The 19,231-nt window shown below is 31.6% G+C and overlaps 1 protein-coding gene across 2 annotated transcripts; it reads left to right on the top strand.

Annotated features, from left to right (window-relative positions):
* Window positions 1–857: 857 nt before the first annotated feature.
* Window positions 858–14,307, top strand: LOC114193892 (ARM repeat superfamily protein). Of its 2 annotated transcripts, none has more exons than XR_003606315.2 (23): window positions 858–1,191; window positions 1,269–1,476; window positions 1,600–1,681; window positions 2,187–2,463; window positions 2,930–3,028; window positions 3,134–3,274; window positions 3,791–3,967; window positions 4,669–4,871; window positions 4,975–5,118; window positions 5,190–5,278; window positions 5,814–5,958; window positions 6,115–6,161; window positions 6,877–6,932; window positions 7,959–8,122; window positions 9,332–9,519; window positions 10,318–10,378; window positions 10,466–10,538; window positions 11,400–11,501; window positions 11,627–11,723; window positions 11,805–11,924; window positions 12,003–12,245; window positions 12,361–12,501; window positions 13,926–14,307. XR_003606315.2 is itself a non-coding variant. In XM_028083875.2 (23 exons), exons 1-23 carry the CDS (start codon window positions 922–924, stop codon window positions 14,106–14,108), a joined length of 3,297 nt encoding a protein of 1,098 aa, XP_027939676.2. In that variant the 5' UTR covers window positions 858–921; the 3' UTR covers window positions 14,109–14,307. The 2 variants fall into 2 exon arrangements, 1 of the variants encoding a protein (XP_027939676.2); XM_028083875.2 differs by having other exon boundaries at window positions 12,016–12,245.
* Window positions 14,308–19,231: the final 4,924 nt, after the last annotated feature.

The raw sequence follows: 19,231 nt of genomic DNA on the forward strand, positions 1-19,231 counted from the left end.
TATCTTGTCTCAATTTAGTCATAATTTTTGTAAGACATCAATAATTTCATTCATACTTAAATTGAGACAAAATTTAACCTTTATATAAATGTCACAATCATATTTTTAACAAGATTAAATTTTTATTTTACATTAAAGTTTATTTAAATATTGCTTCAAATAATTATACATTAATAATTTATAGACAAATGTTAAGTTGGTTTAAAAATAACAACTTTATAAATTGAATTGTGATATTTTAAATATATATATTTATTTTAAATTGTTATAAAATTATTTTAAAATTTTATATTTAAATTTATAAAGTTATTTTTAAAGCAACTCTAACATTTATCTATCAATTATAGATTATAAATATTTAAAATAAGATTTAAGTAAAGTTCAATGCAAAATATACATTTAAATAAACTTAATTTTGTTAAAAATATTAATTATAATAAAAATACCATTATAAAATTTATATAAAAATTAAATTTAGTATAAAGATGAAATTGATTCAATTTTAAAAAGATTAAAAACAAATATAGACAAAAATAACAAATACATATACAAGACAAGACTACGATGAGACTTTTCACATCAAAAATAATACGTTCTATGTCACACTCTTTGTATCACATACCACAATATCATATTGATACATGACAATTTTTTTAAAATTATAAAAAGAATTAAAAATAAAAAGAATCACATGCTGACATATAATTAACTAATTAGTACTGATTAAAATAAGCTAATTAAATTTTTAAAATAAAAACTTAATTAAGAAAAAAAGAAGAAGAGAACCTACCGACGAAAATAGACCAATATTTTAACCTATAAAAATAAACAAAAACTGTGACATTCAATTCATTGACATCGTCGCAGTGGTTCAGTTGAGTAAGTGTAAACTTGACACCAAGGTAGTAGGCATAGAGAAAAATGGAGGGAGAAGAAGAGTTGCTATGGAAATCGGAGCCACAACGCGAGTCCATCGTCTCCGTCACGCTCGCACGTACTATCACTTCTCTTCTCACTTCCCGTCCCAAGAAGCTTCAAGATTCTATTTCTCGCCTCTCTTCACATTCTTCGCGCTCGCACACTTCACTCGTTTCCCTCGAAGACTCTCTCTGGTTTTTCCACAGCTACGTTGCCGACGCTGCGACCAAGAATTCTTCCCTCGACCAAGTCCTTCTTCCAATCATCGACAGCGTATTCATTTTCTCCCCCTTAATTTGTTTATTTCGGATTCTGCTTTCTCTTCGTTACGCTGTTTTTCTTGTTTGCAGGTGTTGAAGTCCAAGCACGGTGACCAAGCTATGCTTCTGTTGAACTGGCTCTTCCAGGACGAGATTCTTTTCCAACCCGTTGCCGAGGCTCTCGCTGGCCTAGTTGCCAGAAAGCACGTCAACGATCGCTACTTGTTGCTTGGTTGGTGCCTCCTTCTTCGGAATCTAGTTGAATTTGAATGTTCCGCTCATCAATCCATGTTTGGTGGTGAGTTTCTGATTTTCACTCTCGCTATTTCAACTCAAGTATTGACGAAGAACATGTTTGGAAATAGGAAACCTTTTTATTTTTAATTCATTTTGGATTAATTAATTAAATTGTGTTTGTTAGGGATACGCGAGAGGTATGGAGATTTGTTGAAGATACTCTCCACTTGTCTTCCGGATTTGGCTAGCATTGTTAGTAAAGGAAGGTATTGTTTGTTTCTCATGCATCTCTTTCTTGTTTGAAAGTGTAATGTAGACGGACGTTCTTGTTTAGTGGTAGATTTTGCTGGTGTGCATTTAGCACTGTACTAGTGTATTTATCAAGATTGTTGTCTTTTATTTTATTCTATGTTATGTAAACGTATATATGTCTCACATTGTATATTCAGACATTCATCTAATTCCCCCCTCTTTCCCCTCTCTTTATAGACAAGATTCCTGATACTGTCAGGAGCTACCATTGTTGGCTAGAGGCGTTTGATTGATTATTAATTTGTTCAATGACAAGTCTTACTTGTGTACAGCTGTTCCTCTTCATAAATTTACCTTTTCATGTTTCTTATTGTAGCATTGTACCCATTTATTTTACCAATAATGTCAACTCCATATCTCTCCCATTTGCTCTTTTTGTGGATAGTATCATTATAATGTTGTTTTATTAATTCACTGATTATTCCTTAAATTTTCATTATCTCACCACTGGCTGTTCAGCACTTTGCAGGATGGTTTTGAGTTGCCATCTCGCCTTGGAGTGTCTGCGGCTGATTGTTTTTTGTCTCTTTCGGGAGCATTAACAAAAGTGGTGGACAATAAAAAGTTGAAATTAAATGCCAGAGCAAAAGATCAGGCAATTACTTTTGTACATTCTCCTACTACTGACAAGAAGGAGAAATTGGATTCAAATTTTTTGATGTCAATGATCGATAGGGACTATACTCTGTGGCATCATTTAGATGACATTATTTGTTTGGTTAAAAGGCTCCTTTCTGTAAGTTATACAGTCTTAGTTCTTAATTCTTTTATTCATATATTCATAATGTGCAATAATGATATACTATAAAGAAAATTATATTGAATAAGCAAACATTAGAAACTGCATTAGAAAGTGATGCCATTATTTAACTACAGTGTGAATAAGACTTTTAGACGATCGATTATGGCAACATTTCCTGTTATATTGAATTTGGTAAACAAAACCTGTCCTGATTTTAGGTTCATGATTATTAACAACTCTTTTTCGATGTTCCTTTTCAGAGGGGCAACTAAGGTAAAACTAATTTTGTGATGAGAACTCATTCGCTTCTGCAGAAAGTATAATCAGGCCCAAACTTGTCACTGAATTCTAACTGGCATATAAAATTACTGATATGAGCATGCATTTGTAACAAGAATGTAAAAAAGATGGTTCAAGCTGTTACTTATTCAGTTGTTTAATGTTCAACTCTACATTACAGTGGAGCAGGAAAAGTCGTTTTTTACATGCCAAAGGCTTGGAGCAAGTTCTTAAATGGCTGCAGGAGATAAAGAATCACCATGGATCCTTTCAACTAGAGGCAGGTTCTGGAATCAATGCATTTTTTTCTCTATTTGATATTCGATTTTAATCACTTAGTATTTTCTATGGGCCATAATTTTTCCTTTTGTCTGCGGCATTGAAGACTGATTCTAATGCTCTCAAGACTGGAGATTTACTGCTCTGTTCTTGCTGGAAGCATTATAGCGTGCTACTACACCTGGAAGATAAGAAGTTCTCACAGCATTACAAGGAACTGTTGGACCAGTATATGTCTGGCATCCAGGTTATATACAGTACAGAGTAGCTATATATTTATAATGAAGTCTTGAAGTAATTTGAGCAATCACCTTATGTCCTAGTTGGTATGGATGGCAAGGTGTCTCTATTTGATGTTGCCAAGGGGGATAAATTATTCTTGTTTTAGCAGTTCTGCTAAGAAAAATATATGCTGACTGACTTCATCATATTGTATAAACGTTTAGGCTTTAACTTATTTATGGCATATATAAAAGGGAATTTGCCTTGACTATCTGGATAGTGTCTCTTGTGCAATTTTTGGCAGTCTTGGGGTAAGAGTGTTTGTCCCATACATTTTATTTAACACTTTGAGCATATCTTATGGTTAGTTTGTAATTGTTACTGGCTAGGGCTACATCAATTCAAATTAATCAGGAATAGGTCAGTAGGTGATAAATATATTTGACATGATGACATGACAACTCAATTCTTTGTGGTTTCATATGATTGTGCGTGTTGAAATTGTTTTTTTTTTTTTTTCTGATATCCATGCAAAATGCAGTATTATATGGACAACCACACTGGTGGTGGCTATATTGACAACAATGATGGTGGGTTGGAGACCAGAAAGTTCTTTTTGAATTGTTTATGCCTGCTTTTGGGACGTCTAGATATCAAGAGATTTGAAAGCACAGTGTCGGAGTTTGGGATGAATATCTCACGCATTCTAGTACCACAGGTACCTCTAATTGAGGCCTTCTTGGGGAAATATGTTGCAGATATATTTTTAAACAAAAATGTTACACACCCTTTTAATCATGCGAATGAATGTGTTATATTCATTTTCCTTCGAAATCCAATGTTTTTTCCCTTGCATGGATCAGGTTTAGCACTGAATTTTATGATTAGAAACTTAGAATAAGGATACCATCAATTAGTATTTTTATTATAGCATTTTCTTTGTTCTGAACTTGAATGACATGTTGATGTGGTTTTTGCAGTGACTTTAATGCAGTAATAATGTCCTTTGCATCTGATAGAAAAATCAAAGCTGTTATTTTCAGCAGTAACTGTCAGTTGAATCTGACTTTTTTTTCTTTTTCTAACCATTCCATAGTTAAATAAAATTGTTTGTTTACCTATGATGCACTGTCAAGGCAGAGTACTATTTCTAATTTTACAAACTGAGTCCAGATCTACTTGATATTCAACAACTTTAAGTTCACATATTTGATACAGACATTGCCATCTGTTATGTGTAACCTGGCTTCTGCTGCATTTTGGCATAGAACTATAGAGTGTGCATTGCTTATTATCAACATATTTTTTAGTTATGATGTATTTAGAAGTCAATGATTAATCAAATTGTGATTTAGTAATTTGTGTCTCCTTACCAGATTGAAAATTGAGCTTTTATACCTTTCCTTCTTTATTCTGTAGTTAAATTGCACTGATGAGGATGTGATAGTTGGAGTTGTTTCAATATTCAAGGCTATCATTCTGAGGCCAGATTACACACAAGAAGATGCACTTGCTGACAGTAGGAAGGCAAATAGTGTGATTCCTCTTCTGCTTCACCTTTTAGATGAGCGGGATGGTACAGCTAGAGCTGTTGTTATGTTGATAGGAGAATACTGCTCAATGTAGTCATTTTATTCTTTCTCTTATGATACTGACTAAAATCACTCTTTAAGTCTAAAATCTTTTCTTTTAAATTTAGAACTTACACATATAAGGATTCTCCAGGAGCAAAGATGATCGCTGTCTTATGGAAGTTCTGAAGCGCCTTTCTTCTGGAAACATTTCCCAGAGAAGAAATGCTATGGATGTTATATCAGAAGTCCTACATATATCATCAAAATCACAAAGTTTAATATCTTGTTCTTCTAGGTACGACTGCTTTTGTTGTTATACTGGTTTTTAGTTGTTTGTATATTTATTTGTTGAAATGTGTATTTTAGGCAAGATATAGCAAACAAATTGCTAGAGCGGCTTGGAGATGAAGAAATTATGATTCGTGAACAGGCATCCAAATTACTTCCAATTATAGGTAGCATTAAAACTGAAATGTAAAGTGTAATATTTTGTATACAGATTTCTTATATAAATTGGCAAGTATTAGCGAGTCTTGTATTGACCGGATCTTTATGGATGATTGATTCTTGATGTGGTGCTGAACCTTCTTTGCCCAATTGTTAAGCACCATCTTTTTGGTTTTTAATTTTAATTTGAAGCAAAAACTATTGGTGGCCTATGTTTTATTCTCACATAAAGTCTATAGAGTTTTTATATCAGGACGTTACAAGGTGTGTTTAAGATGTGATTAAAGCAATTTCTAAGCTTGCATCTAATAGCTTAAGCTTATAGGTTGCTTCTTTGCATTTCCTTTACTTTTTTTCTCTTTGAAATGATTCCTTCATTGTCTTTATTTGTTGTGCTCCTCTGCTTTAATGAGTTACACATTTTTTTTTAAGCCATAATGTTTTCACATTAATTCCATATGCGTTACAGTGATCCACAAGATATCTGTCACGAAAATTTTACAAATGGTTGTGACAAATTTTATTGGTGAATTACTTTTGCAGACCCTTCACTGTACTTGCCTGCACTGGTTGGTCTTGTCTACTCTTCAGATGTGAGACAATCAATTGCTATTGATTCCATCATTGAGGTCCTCAAACATCACAACCAGAGAATTGAAGTCATATTCTTGTTTCTTGACTGTCTTAGGTAGGTTTCCCTTTTCTTTGCTCCTTCTACTGGGCCTCTAAAGTTTGGATCTCAACTTATAGAAGCTGTTTCTAGAGTCGGAGTTCAAAATCTAAGAATGTTTTATAGATGAAAATATCACTCTTGGCTGAAATTTTTTCCTTCTTATCCTTGCAGCAATACCAGTATAAGCGTAGACCTTCCACAGTCCAATGGAGATGAAGGTACTTTTTTTCCCTACTTCCATCACTGTTTGAAATTTCATTGCATCACTAGTTCTGTATTTTATATCAACATTTATATAATGTAGATTGAGTATTTATTGACTCTTGTGTAATACTATTAGTGGATTAGTTTTATGTTGTTTAACAACTTCTCAAGTGGCATTACTCATGAAAGTCTCCTGAAAGTTCCATAGATTTGTGGATAATTTTGTTTGTAAAATTCCATACCAATTTCAATCAGCTTTTTTACATCCGTATCTCCTAAAACTAAAGTTCATCAAGTTTTCTAGCACAGTTTAATATGGAAAGTAATGGCTGCTTCCTTTGAAATTGTTCAAGATCATGCATTATCCAGACATTGTAAATATGAAAAACACATTCTGCAGTTGAAACAACAGTGTAAGATCACCAAATTCTTAGTAGTGCTAGCTGATTTTCAGTGGCATATAATATAAGGATGCATAATACTGTGTAATATACATAACTACATATCACTTTAGTGTGCTATATTTTCAAGATGCACATCAAAGTACATGTACATAACTGCGTTATAGGGTCCGCTTCAAATTGTGATAATTTCTTATTCTTTTCCGTTTCACCACTGTGACTGTAAATATTGAACAGTTTGTAATATCTGTTTCTTGTTTATCCACATCTGTTTTATGTTAAAAATACTGCATTTATTATGTTCTCATTTTTTTTTATTTGCTGCCAGGGTCAAAGTTGGATACTGACCGACTACTCAAACTGGTTCCAGTATGGTCCAAAAATGTAAGATGGTAGATTGAGCAATTATGTATGGCTGTAGGATTTGGTTCACTCTAAATTTCCGAGTAAATGCATGGAGTTATAACTGTTGATAGGAAAATTAACCACTGATATTTTAACTACATTATTTGTTATGCATATGTATTCTATAACAATTACAACCATTGACTTTTCAATCAATGACTGCAACTATATACTTTTTTAGAGTGCAAGTCCCGCATTCCAATAACGATTATAACTTAAGGCCATGACCTGTTTTACTTTCTCTCTCCTTTTGTTTTTTTTTCAGTGTGGTAGCTGTTTTTTTTTTTAGTGTGCAAGCTGTTTTTTTTTTTTCAATGTGGAATATGATCAAGAAAATGGAAATAAATGACTGATGTAATCTTTACGTTGGTTAAGTTCGTTAATGGAAACTGTAGACATTTTAAGACTTAATATTAGTGATAAATTGTAAAAGATTATTTCAACATTTTTAGACTGCTAATTGCTGAAGTGATGTGCTACTGAACCCAAATAATCCTAAAAGCAATATCTGTATACCTAAGAGTGATTGTTTATCTATAATCTTCTCCCTTACTTGAAACGCTTTGTTCTTAAATCATGAACTATAACATAGTACTAGCCCTCATGACCTGGTTAAAGTTAAATTCGACTATGAGGATTTGGGGAGGCTTCAACGGAACTTTTACTATTTGGTAGAAGTTGCTCTTGCCCATGTTAAGAACCAAAGCAAGCCAAAGTTTAAGCCATTGGGTACGGGGCTAGCAGTGTCTTTCTTACTCTAACTAAACTCAGTTCTTGAAGAGTTGAGGTTTGGCCGTCTTTTTTTAATTTATGATGACTGTTTACAATTTTGGTATATCTGTTTCCCTTTACATGTTCTGTGGCTTGAACATGTACACTTGCATTTTATGTAAATATGTTGGTTTTCTGTAAATCAATTAAAAAAAATACTCCAATAAATGAATTTTCAGTTCAGGAATCAACACTAACAAAAATATTCTAATTTGTTATTTCCAATATTATCAGGTTCAAGACTGGAACTTTTTAATCGGACCACTGGTTGACAAGATGTTTGCAGATCCATCAAATGCAACTATTGTCAAATTCTTGAGTTATATAAGCGAAAATCTGGCAACTGTTGCTGATCTTGTATTGCATCATGTTATGTTGCATGTTAGAGACCAGAAGCAGTGAGTATATGAAGTACAATGTTTTAAATATCAAATGTTATCTTTGATCCTTAAACCAAATATTATAGCTGTCGTGTTTTTCCCTTATTTATAATTTTGATCTCAAGAGCTTTAGCTGTAGAACCAAAGACCCGTTTGTGACAAATAACAATGAAAATACACACCATAAGAACTTTTAAATTCAATGGATGCACTCCACATTAATTGAGAGTTCAACGAAGATATTTGAATTGTGCTCTACTTTATTGAGCTGAAAGGCATGGTCTCAATGGGGAGTCTTGCTTGGTTGGCTGGTGTGTTACAGAAGTCAAAGACTTAAGGAATCCATAATTTTTTTCTGATCTTATTAGCCAAGCTCTTATTTTATGGTTGGTTTTGATTTATCGTAATAGTTTTTCTTTGGTAAATTTGGACGCATTAGTAACTGTTTCCATGTCTCTTCAAACACAATTTATGTAATTACAGCACCAGACTTTACAGCGGCTTGACATTACTTTGTTGTTGGGAATGTCTAGATTTTTTCTATTGTAATTCAAGGAAGAGCAGTGTTTTAAGTCTATGAAATTTATAGTTCTAGCAATTACCATTTCCGAAACATAATGAACTTGAGGTTACTTCTAACTTTTGAGAAACGGTCCTACCTACTGATATATTTGTCCTGCTGCTATTGCGTTTTTTTTTTGGTTTTGGGATAAGTGTCAAGTTTAAAATGACTAATAATTTATGGTTGGTTCTCTTTTCTCATTCGAATGTTGCCCGTTGGCTTTTCTATTCATCACATATACGTATGAAGTGCACAGTATATGAATTATTATTGGCCAAGTGATCATAGTTTTATTTCTGCTTCAGTTTCTTTCAAATATGATTGTAGTGTGTATGGTTGTATGAGATTTATGATGGTCATATGCACTATTTCCAGTGTGTAAAAGTGTTTATTTGAGTCAAATGGGATATGCTAATCTCATTCATAATATCATACCGTGTCTTCATTTGGATTATTACAATATTAAAATCTTTTTGTCCTTATATTCTGTCATCACAGTGAATGCGTCTATATCATTGTCTCAAAAGTGGGAAAATTCTGGTGTGAACTAAATGCATTGACAATGGATGTGTAATCAGTAAATGTAATGTGGCACAAAGACTTGTGTAATTATTTAATTTGTTGGTCATAACTTCTTTCCTCATACATTTTCAATTCTGCTGCAGGATTGGTGAAAGTTTCTTATCAAGATGGGAGCAGAGAACCTACACAAGTGATGAGTTTGAAGAAATGCAGCATTCTCTGTTCAAGCATCTTTGCCCTTTGCTCATAATTAAAATTCTTCCCTTGAAAACTTTCAACGACCTCAATTCATCAATTATGTATGGGCATCTCAGTAAAAACATTATCCAGGGTATATATTTTTGCCTTGAGTATCTGCCTGCCGATCCTCTTGATGGCTATATTGATTCTACCTTGCCCAATTCTTGTTCGCGTGTCAAGAATTTATAGAGTCTGCTACCTTTTTGTCCATATGCAGATCTTCTCTTTTAGTGGTTTGCTTTTTCATTATTTTTCTTTTGTTATCAGTTTTCTAGTCTGTTTTACCTGGTATTAAAACCTGTTTATCTGATCTTCTGATATGCAAACAAATTTAAAGCTCATGGAATCAGGTTTTGTTCCTGTTTCTATATGCTCAAGACTAAGGAACAGCCAGAATTACTGTTGGTTTTTAATCTTTCCAAAAGTTGGATGCAAAACTTAACTACTATGTGATTCCTTCTTATAATCAAATCTTGTTCCAGTTTAGTTTGACACTCTAAGATCTTAATTATGGACACTGCTTTACATTTTTGTGGATATTCTGCTACTTTGTTTATATGTGTCCCTAAATGATCCAACACTTAGTAGACTTGTAGACTGTAGTTAAAAGAAAGTCGCATTGACTGAGACAATACAGCCACTTACAATTTTTTTAAATTCATCTGATCAAGGTGCTTAAAACTATACTAGTAACTGATATTTCGCATAGATGAAACTAAAAGGTAGACAAAAGAAGTCTTACTACTAAACAATTCATTGTTAAAGTTCTTGAGTATCGAACATTAACTACTATGTCTGTCAGACCAGAGATTGTGTCATTTTTCATTTAGTTCAGAGTTTTTCTTCTGAAGTTATTACAAACTGTGTATATTTCTTCCTTGCGAGGTAGATGTTGCAAACAGGAACACTGATATTGATTGTGATTGTATCGCTGCTTTCCTTTTAAACAGGTTGGTCCTTGAAGAACATAGCTTTTGTCTCCTTCAACTAAATATTACAGGAGCCTGATGCATCTGTCATGTATTCATTTGTTTCAGGGCGTTTTGTGAGTTTGAATTTGAAGATGTTCGGAAGCTCTCTGCTGAGCTGTGTGGACGCATTCATCCACAAGTAATGTTCTCTTCCCAATCTCCCTCCACCCTGGAATTTTCCAGGAAAGACATCCACGAGAACAACCTTGGTTTTATTTACATTTCAGTTTGAGTTTTTTTTACATTGTTTTGTATACTACATTATTAGGGTGTAAGTCGGTTGCACCTAACCTACAAACCTTTCTAACCCAATCCGTTTACATTTTTGTGGGATGGGTTGGATTTGGACTTTTTGGTGCAACCAATTGGAACTGGTTGAGTTGGGTAACGGGTACGAATTCAAAACCCGACCTAATCTAACTACATAACAAATATATAATAAAAATATTATTTGTCCTATTAATTTACTACAAAAATGATATTATATTTTATCATATGAATATTATTTATAAATTTGTTATAAATATTGTTTATGCCATATAAATATTAAGGAACATTGAAAATATTTATGTTGTGATATTTCTCAAAAGTTGATAATTTTTTTAAATTATTCAACCAATGACCCGAACTGACCCAATTATAATTGGATTGAGTTAAATAAAAAGAGGTAAACCCAACCCAATTAAATGTAATTGGGTTTGGTTGGAAATTAGATTCAACTGGACCTAACTTGAACTGCTTACACCCGTACTACTTTACAACATGATTGAGTTTTAGATGTAAATCTTCAATATTATTATAATTTTTGTTTTGATGGAAATTCTTAGTCTGCCAGTTTTCGATAATCGATTACAGATTCTTATAATAATCCTTGTTTCTCTTTATGACTGACATCCAATCTGAATCTGGCACCACAGTAAACCTTATTAGTTGTTACCTATTGGCAGTTTATATTTATTAAAGTGTCACTTCAACCTTTCTATGCTTTGTGATTTTTTAGGTTCTGCTCCCATTTGTTAGCTCCCTATTAGATGGAGCTGTTGCGTCTAAGAATATACGGAAGATAAAGGCCTGTTTATTTTCAATCTGCACATCACTTGTGGTAAATATTCCCCCCCCCCCCCATCATTATTTAGATTGTTTGGTGCTCTTTACTAGTTTATTTCAGTTTCTGGCTTTTTCTGCATCAATTTGGCTGGAAATAAGGTGCCTTTTTTGGATTTACAGGTCAGAGGATGGGAGACGCTTTCTCATTGTTCAATGTATGCAATTAGAGAGATGATTGAAACTGTATTATTATGGCCTTGTCTGAACGCTGATTCAGGTTTGTAAGAATTTTGTTTCTAAGTTTCATTCATTTTTATTTGAACTATAACTAATTGTGATTGGCATTACTTTTTCTCAGTTTCTAAAGCACAACACGGATGCATTGATTGTCTAGCACTAATGATATGTGCGGAACTACAAGCTAAGGAATCAATCGCCACTTCCATGCCTGACAAAATTAGGGCCCTTGGAAAAGAAGGTATTATTGATCTGTTTTAGTGAATTTTAAGCTTGATGCTTCATGTTAGTTGAATGTGACTTCATCTAAGTTCTTTAGTCTTCTGCTGCAGGGAAGTCTGTTCTCAGCTATGTGATCAATCAGTTCTTTAACTACAAGAATGAACGAACTTCAACTCCTGAGTTTGGGGACGAAAACTCAGAATTTGTTCCTGCTTCAGTTTCTCTCTCTTTTCGTCTGTGTATGGGTAATGTTCTCATTAGCACTTGCCAGAAGATACCAGAATCTGGCAAGAAGCCCTTTGCAGCACAAGTTATTCCTTTTCTCCTTCAATGTCTTGAGGTAACAGTGCATATTATGATCACAATTGCCTGATAGTATTCGTTTACTAGAGTTTTAGTTTTTGAAACTTCAACAATCTTGATTAGTTATGAAACTAACTATATTTGGCTAACAGTTTGAAACAAAGTCAGAGATTAGAGCAGCATGCACCCAGGTTCTATTTTCAGCCGTGTATCATCTAAGATCTGCAGTTCTTCCCTATGCATCTGACCTTCTCAGAATTGCCCTAAAAGCCCTAAGGAAGGAGTCAGACAAGGTAAATTAACTTTGTCATTCACCATTAATAATGCTATATATGTTCTTTTTATATATGTTATCATATATGTTAAGTTATCAGAATAAATAGTTTTACATAGGTTTCTTATCTATCTACTTGCTGCATCTTGGATTTTGGTGTATTGACCATATTGTTGGTGGGTGTCTTAATCGTGGATTGGAACTAATTTTACGAGGTCATTTAATAAGAATTTTACCGACTTTGGTACCATAACATTTGACAAATAAAATTTATGGTTATGTTCTTTTTTGTTGGTGTTTTGAATGTTCTCAAATATTTATAGCAAGCTTCACAGGGAGATTGTATCACCCACTCACCATTGTAATTTTATTAGACTGTCATATCTGTTAGAATATAGCTGAAATAATGAAACTGTCGTTAAATCAATATTTCAGGGTTAAATCTGTTTTTAATTTCTAAACTTTGATGCGAAATTGAAATTCATCATTATTTCAAACTTTGATATAGTTTGGTCCCAAAACTTTAAAAATTAATATAGTCCGCTTAACCCAATTGCATTAATTTTTTTTGTGTCAAACGTGGCTTTAGTATGGCGTTTGAGTTGTTTATAATGTTTGAGACGTTCCAACTCAAATGTAAGTCTAAAACACCATTTAATAAGCCTAAAAAGTTAACGTCATTGGATTAAAAGGAATATATTCATTCATTTTTAAATTTTAGGGAAAAAAATGTATCAAAGTTTGATACAACGATGAATTCCAATTTCGTGTCCAAGTTTGAGAATTAAAAACATATTTAACCTCAATATTTTATCTTTATGATGTTTTTGAGTATCTTAGGACTTCGATTATATCTCAGAATTGGTTTTCCTTGTATTTAGATTATCCTGTATTTAGGAATAGTTTCCCTATTCTTATGTCATGATTTGTCTCCTTATTTAATTTAGATTACGGTTTAGTATTAATATAAGTAGGGGTTTGAGCTTTATTTCTTATCATTAAATTGGAAGACATCATACTGAATAAAGTCACGAATTCAGTGATCACTCTCTTTTTTGTCCTTTTCCCTCACTAACTTATAAAACCCCATAATTTCAACAATATCCTTGTTGAATTGACGCAAATAAAGTGGCATTAAATTTCAATCTGAAGTTATTTTAATTTTATTTCTGTGTATGTATGTTTTGACATAGTGTAAAACACGGAGAGTATTTATTTATTTTTATTAGTGTGGAAAATATTTATTGAAATTAAAAGGAAGGTAACCAAAAGAATTGTGGCATTCAAAATGTTGGGAGAAAGGCAATGGATGGCAGCTTGGTATAAAGTGGAAAAGTATGAAAGCTGATATGGCTTTCTTTTGAATTTGATTATAGCCGAATAATTTCTCATAACGTGTGAGAAAATGTCGTATTATGTTGATGCATTTTTAATGTTCAACAGGAAAGGATAGCAGGTGCGAAGCTCATAGCATCACTTATGGCCAGCGAAGATGTGATTTTGGAAAACATATCTGTTGGACTATTAGAAGCCAGGTCTGTACTCTCAACCATATCTTCGTCAGATCCTTCTCTTGAGTTACAACAGCTTTGCGGCAAGTTGCTAGCATGCATATCTTCTCCTTGAGTTGCAACAAACTCTATTGTAGGCTTGTAGCGGTATCCCTCTTTTCCCCCTTTTATTTATTCAGTGTACATAGTTCACTTTTGTATGTGCAGATAATTTTTTTTTGAAATAGGTTCATTGCATACTTGTATGAGACATGAAGAATATATTCCCATGATCATGTTGTATACAATATCTGTTAATACCCGTTAACGTCAAATTCAGGGACATGCAGCACACTTCCATATCTTTTTTTTTTTTGTTCAGACAATTGGCATCCATCTATTTCGTCCATATCATGTAGAGTTCTGCTTTCGCTTCTTTTTGAAAATGAAACGTTTAAGACGAGGTAAAAAGCTACATCGCAGCTGTATGCTGGAGTTCAACCTGGCAATAGTTTTCTTATTGAAAAACAAGGTTTATTGAAGAGTATGGTATGGAAGAAAAAAGGCAAGAAATTGTTCCCAAGAGTATTTTTCTGGCAATTTTTACAGGGAGACTAAATTGAGAAAGATAATTTTATACGATAATGTGTGAAATTAATTTGGGCATATGATTATGCAGATGATCGGTTTAAATTTTTTTCAAAGTTGCATAATCATTAAAAAATTAATTGCTCTTAACTTTAAGAAATTCACTTCAATCGTGTTTTTTTTTTTATTTCAATCTTTCACAAGGTGATGTACTGATAAATGTTGATGATATGACTACATTTTGATGGTGTTGAGAAAACTGTTTGTTTCTTCATTTGATGAAAATGATTTATGTAAACTTTATTTGTATAGATTAACTATAAAAAGAGATTTTGTGTTGTGAAGAACAGAGCACATTTGCGACATGTCTATAAATAAGAACTTGATAGTAAAAGAAAATCCTCTTTTGTCACCTCAAATACTATTTAACAAATAGTACAGAAAAAATAGTAATATAATAATAAATTAAAAGTTTTCATATGTTTGTATCATAATTATTCCGAGAATTGAAAATTTGAGAAGAATAGAGAGAAATAAGAAATATTGGAGTGTCATAAAAGTGATTATTCTGTAAAATTATCATCGTCATTACTCTTTCATTCCGAGTTTGAAGAACAGAATGATGAGCATCTGATTTGAGTGCGGGTTCCTGTAACAAAATGCTTTGACAATCCTGGACCGGTCTTAGAAAAAAAGTATCCGAACGTTGATTACTACATCTTTTGTATTAGTTTAAAAATATATTTACCCTTATAGAATATTTTCATGTTGGGCCTCGGAGACAATATAGTTTCATTTTCATATCTATTCGTTTAACTTAATATTTGAAGTTTTCAAAATTTTTATTAAAGATAAAAATAATATTAAACATGCATTCATCGGAGATTAAGCTTAATAAATTTTTTTTGCTTTGATAACAGTTCCGGAACGACTACTTTCTGATATAAGGTGAAGAAGCTATATGCGAAATGAGTGTAATTTATCCCATTAGATTTTTTCTTTTTAACTAATATAAGTAGTTTTTTATTTTCTTTCTGTTGCTAAACGATTTATCTGATATCTTTAATATCTTCTGTTATGCTTCATCATGAGATAACATGATCTTCTATCATTGTGGAGGTAGTTAAAATTTTCTTTCTGTTATTTTTTAAAATTTGTAAAGAAGAAAAAATAAATTGTTTGAAGAAGTTAGACAAATGTCAAACAAAGAAGAAAAAGACGAAAAATAAAAGTTTTTAAGAAAATTGGGACGAGGAAAAAAGGACGTGATTTGCCTCCGTAATATTTGTTTGCAGAATATAAATACAATCTTAACCCTCTTTTACTCATTCGTAATCCCACACAGTGGTTCTCTCACTCTTTCTCACACACCAAAAGAAAAGAGAACGGAAAAAAATAGAAGGAAAATGCTTCAACTGCTGTTCGCGGTGGCGTTCTCGGCTGTGCCTCTGACTCTGTACATTCCGCCCATACGCTGCTTCAATCTCTTCGTCCACACCCTCCAGAGCTTTCTACAAGATTCCTCTCTTTTCTCCTTTCGCGCCTTTTTTCGCATCAGACACGCTTTCTCCCGCATCTTCAACTCCTTCGTCCACGTTGCCTGGTAGATCCTCTCTCTCCCTCTCTCTTCCAAGAACTTCAAACGTTAGGGTTCCGATGTATTACGCCATGTGTAACTGCTTCTTCCTGCCATGCCATCACATAATTCATTCATCCATCCATCAATAAACAACATCAACAAAAATAATAATTTAACTTGTATAATATTCTCTCATCTTGCTTTCTTTGTCTTCCCTTTCCACAATTCCCCCCTCTTTTCTCATCAATTTTTATGTTCGATTGTTGCGACTTCAACCAATTGCAATTTTGCTCCACAGGATTCACTCGGATCCAAGCAAATTTTTGCCTTACTTTTTACTCTCTCAAATACTATATTTCTGTTATTTTGGTTTGATGTATTTTAATCTCGCACAAATTGGACCTCTGATATCATAATCATGCTATTTTAATCTCTCTATTCTTTTTATGTTACGTTGTGATCTTTTTAAGCATCTTAATTGTATTTGGAAGGAAGTGAAGGAACAATTAAATTGCATTAACGTTCATGTGAGATTAGGTAACAGTAAATTGCGGCATGATTATTTAGTGTCGTGTTAGCAAATTACAATTAAATGTAAAGTATTTTGCATTTTTCATTATGAATACAGTTATTCAATAAAAGGATTTTTTTATTATATATTTTAAGCATAAAATTTAATAACTTTTGTCATTAAAAAAATACTATCTTGTGATAATCATATAATTAAAATTAACTTACACTTTCACTATATAAACTATTTATTTATATCCCGGATATTTGATCGAGGTTTGGCAGAAGACAATTAAGTTATGCATTACTATTCAATTATAAGTCATATTTGATAAATTTGTTGTTTTAATATGGTTATTTTATAAAAAGTATATTGATTGATGTCTAAAATCTTGAATAGATAAAGTTGATGACGATTTGGCTTTACAGATTATGCAACACTTTTTATTAAGTACTTTATTTATACTGCATAACTTTGTGCATAAATAAAATTTCTGTTTGAATAATGGTCTTTTAGATTTTACATTCAGCTAGGAATAGGACAAGAACGGGCGAATGGGGAAATGTGTCTTTTCCTATGGAGGGGTTGGTCTCTTGGTTCCTTTGACGATTTGGTTTTGATTTGTGGTTGGCCTTTTTTACACGATTTTTCTCGTGTTTGGCGGTGGCAGTTGCAGAAGCCTTGGCCACATTTAAAAACTTTGGCGTTTACTTTTCATCAGATCAACGCCAGATCCTCTTAAATTACATCAATTAATAGTCAAAAATATAACTTTCATGTTCATCTCATTATTAATTTTCTTTCAGATGAAAACTTTGTTACAAAACACAATTTCACTTTACTTTAATGAAGTCATAACTTAAATTAATGAAGTTTACCACGCATACGTTTTGATGTTTACTTCTTCAATTTTGTTCTCAATTTTTTTTATAGATTACAGTTTTATAGTCTTTATATATATATATATATATATATATATATATATATATAACAATATATAATTTTTTTTTTCATATTTTAAAATAATAATTTTACTCTTTAAATATAATAATTTATTAAATTTTTAAAAATTAATCGTTACTTTTACAAATTTTTTATAAAATCGGTTATTTCTGTTTATTCTCTTCTTCTTTATTTATGAATGGTTATTCTTTCATCTGTTGTGATATATTTCACTTTATTTTTAATAAATATAATTTTAGTTTATATATTAACTTAATAACATTATAATATTATTATACGCATGTGTTTACGCTAATAAATATATATATATATATATATATATATATATATATATATATTCGTGTAATTTCATATGTATATAATCTATAACAATATATAATGAAATATTTTTTTTATATTCATATTTTATTTTTTTAGTTTTACCTTGAATTATTGTTTTAAAAAATAGTCATTTTATAAATAGTTTATTTTTAAAGTTATTTTAAAAACTTTTTTTATCTTTTAACAAATATTTTAAAAACTTCTTTTATGTTCATATTTATTTTTTTTTAATTTTGAAGAATATATAATTAATTTTTAAATGTTAAATGAATGTGATTTGTCTTTAAACTATAATAGTTATTTTAAAAATTCTTTTGGATACGTATTTTATTTTTTAATTTATTTTGTTATAAATAACTTATACTGTTATTTTAGAAATCTTTTTTTTTTCTTATTTTATTTAACAACTACTTTAAAATTTAATTATATATTTCAAAAGTAAATATTATTTATCTTAAAATTTCTATGAAATGCGCAACAGTGCCTCTGAATTTTTGCTAATATATTAAATGCGGATATTTTAGATTAAATATATCATTTGTTATTATTATTAAATTAAACGATTATTGTGGAATATTTTTAAAAATTTAGAATGGAGGGGAGTATGGAATTAGTGCTTTGTTATGATAATGACTTTTCTTAGAAGTTAGAGTTTTCTAATTTAGAAAACATTTATTTTGTCTTTAGTTACTTTAAATAATATCCTGATCATAGTTGCAATGTATCTCAGTGCCATAAGTGCAAAATTGGGTGAGGAGAACTAAGATAGTGTTGGAAGTAAAATAAAAACAATTCCTTATTTAATATTGCTGATGACAATAGATAGCAGGTGGCGTTATTCCCCTCGTTTTACGAATTCTTACGGCTAGTTGTTAATGATTTAGATTAAGAAGTGAAAACTTAATGGTGTTCTTTCTTCCCACGAAATTATTTATAGTAATAAAAATATTCTCAGAAAATTAAATAACTATGAGAAGCAAGAACGTGGTCTTTTCTCCTATGCTAGCTGAGTTTGCTTGAAGAAAATAAAGAGAATAGAATTAAAAATATTGTAGTTTAATTAAAAATAAATTGTGATATATATAGTATTTAATTTTTGATTATTAAATGTTTCAGTACACCCAATAAGTCTCATTAATATCGTTTAAGAATCGAGGTCAAACGCAATTTAAATACTTCACCCTCCGAGCCATGACGGATCTCCATACTCCAAAACAGACAATACCTTGGGTACGCGGTCATTGTTCCTAACAATGTTGCTGAACTTGGGTTGGGTCGGAACATTGACCTCGTCTAT

The sequence above is a fragment of the Vigna unguiculata genome, chromosome 1 (genome assembly GCF_037176805.1).
Source record: "Vigna unguiculata cultivar grain cowpea cultivar isolate G323 ecotype 2 chromosome 1, ASM3717680v1, whole genome shotgun sequence".
Lineage (NCBI taxonomy): Eukaryota > Viridiplantae > Streptophyta > Magnoliopsida > Fabales > Fabaceae > Vigna > Vigna unguiculata.

What these genes read in the sequence shown, in the direction of transcription:
- LOC114193892 (XM_028083875.2), top strand. Translation starts at nt 922, where the DNA reads ATGGAGGGAGAAGAAGAGTTGCTATGGAAATCGGAGCCACAACGCGAG. An exon ending in CACGCATTCTAGTACCACAG is followed by an intron (nt 3,968 to 4,668) that starts GTACCTCTAATT and finishes TTTATTCTGTAG; the next exon opens with TTAAATTGCACTGATGAGGA. An exon ending in TTGTTTCTTGACTGTCTTAG is followed by an intron (nt 5,959 to 6,114) that starts GTAGGTTTCCCT and finishes TTATCCTTGCAG; the next exon opens with CAATACCAGTATAAGCGTAG.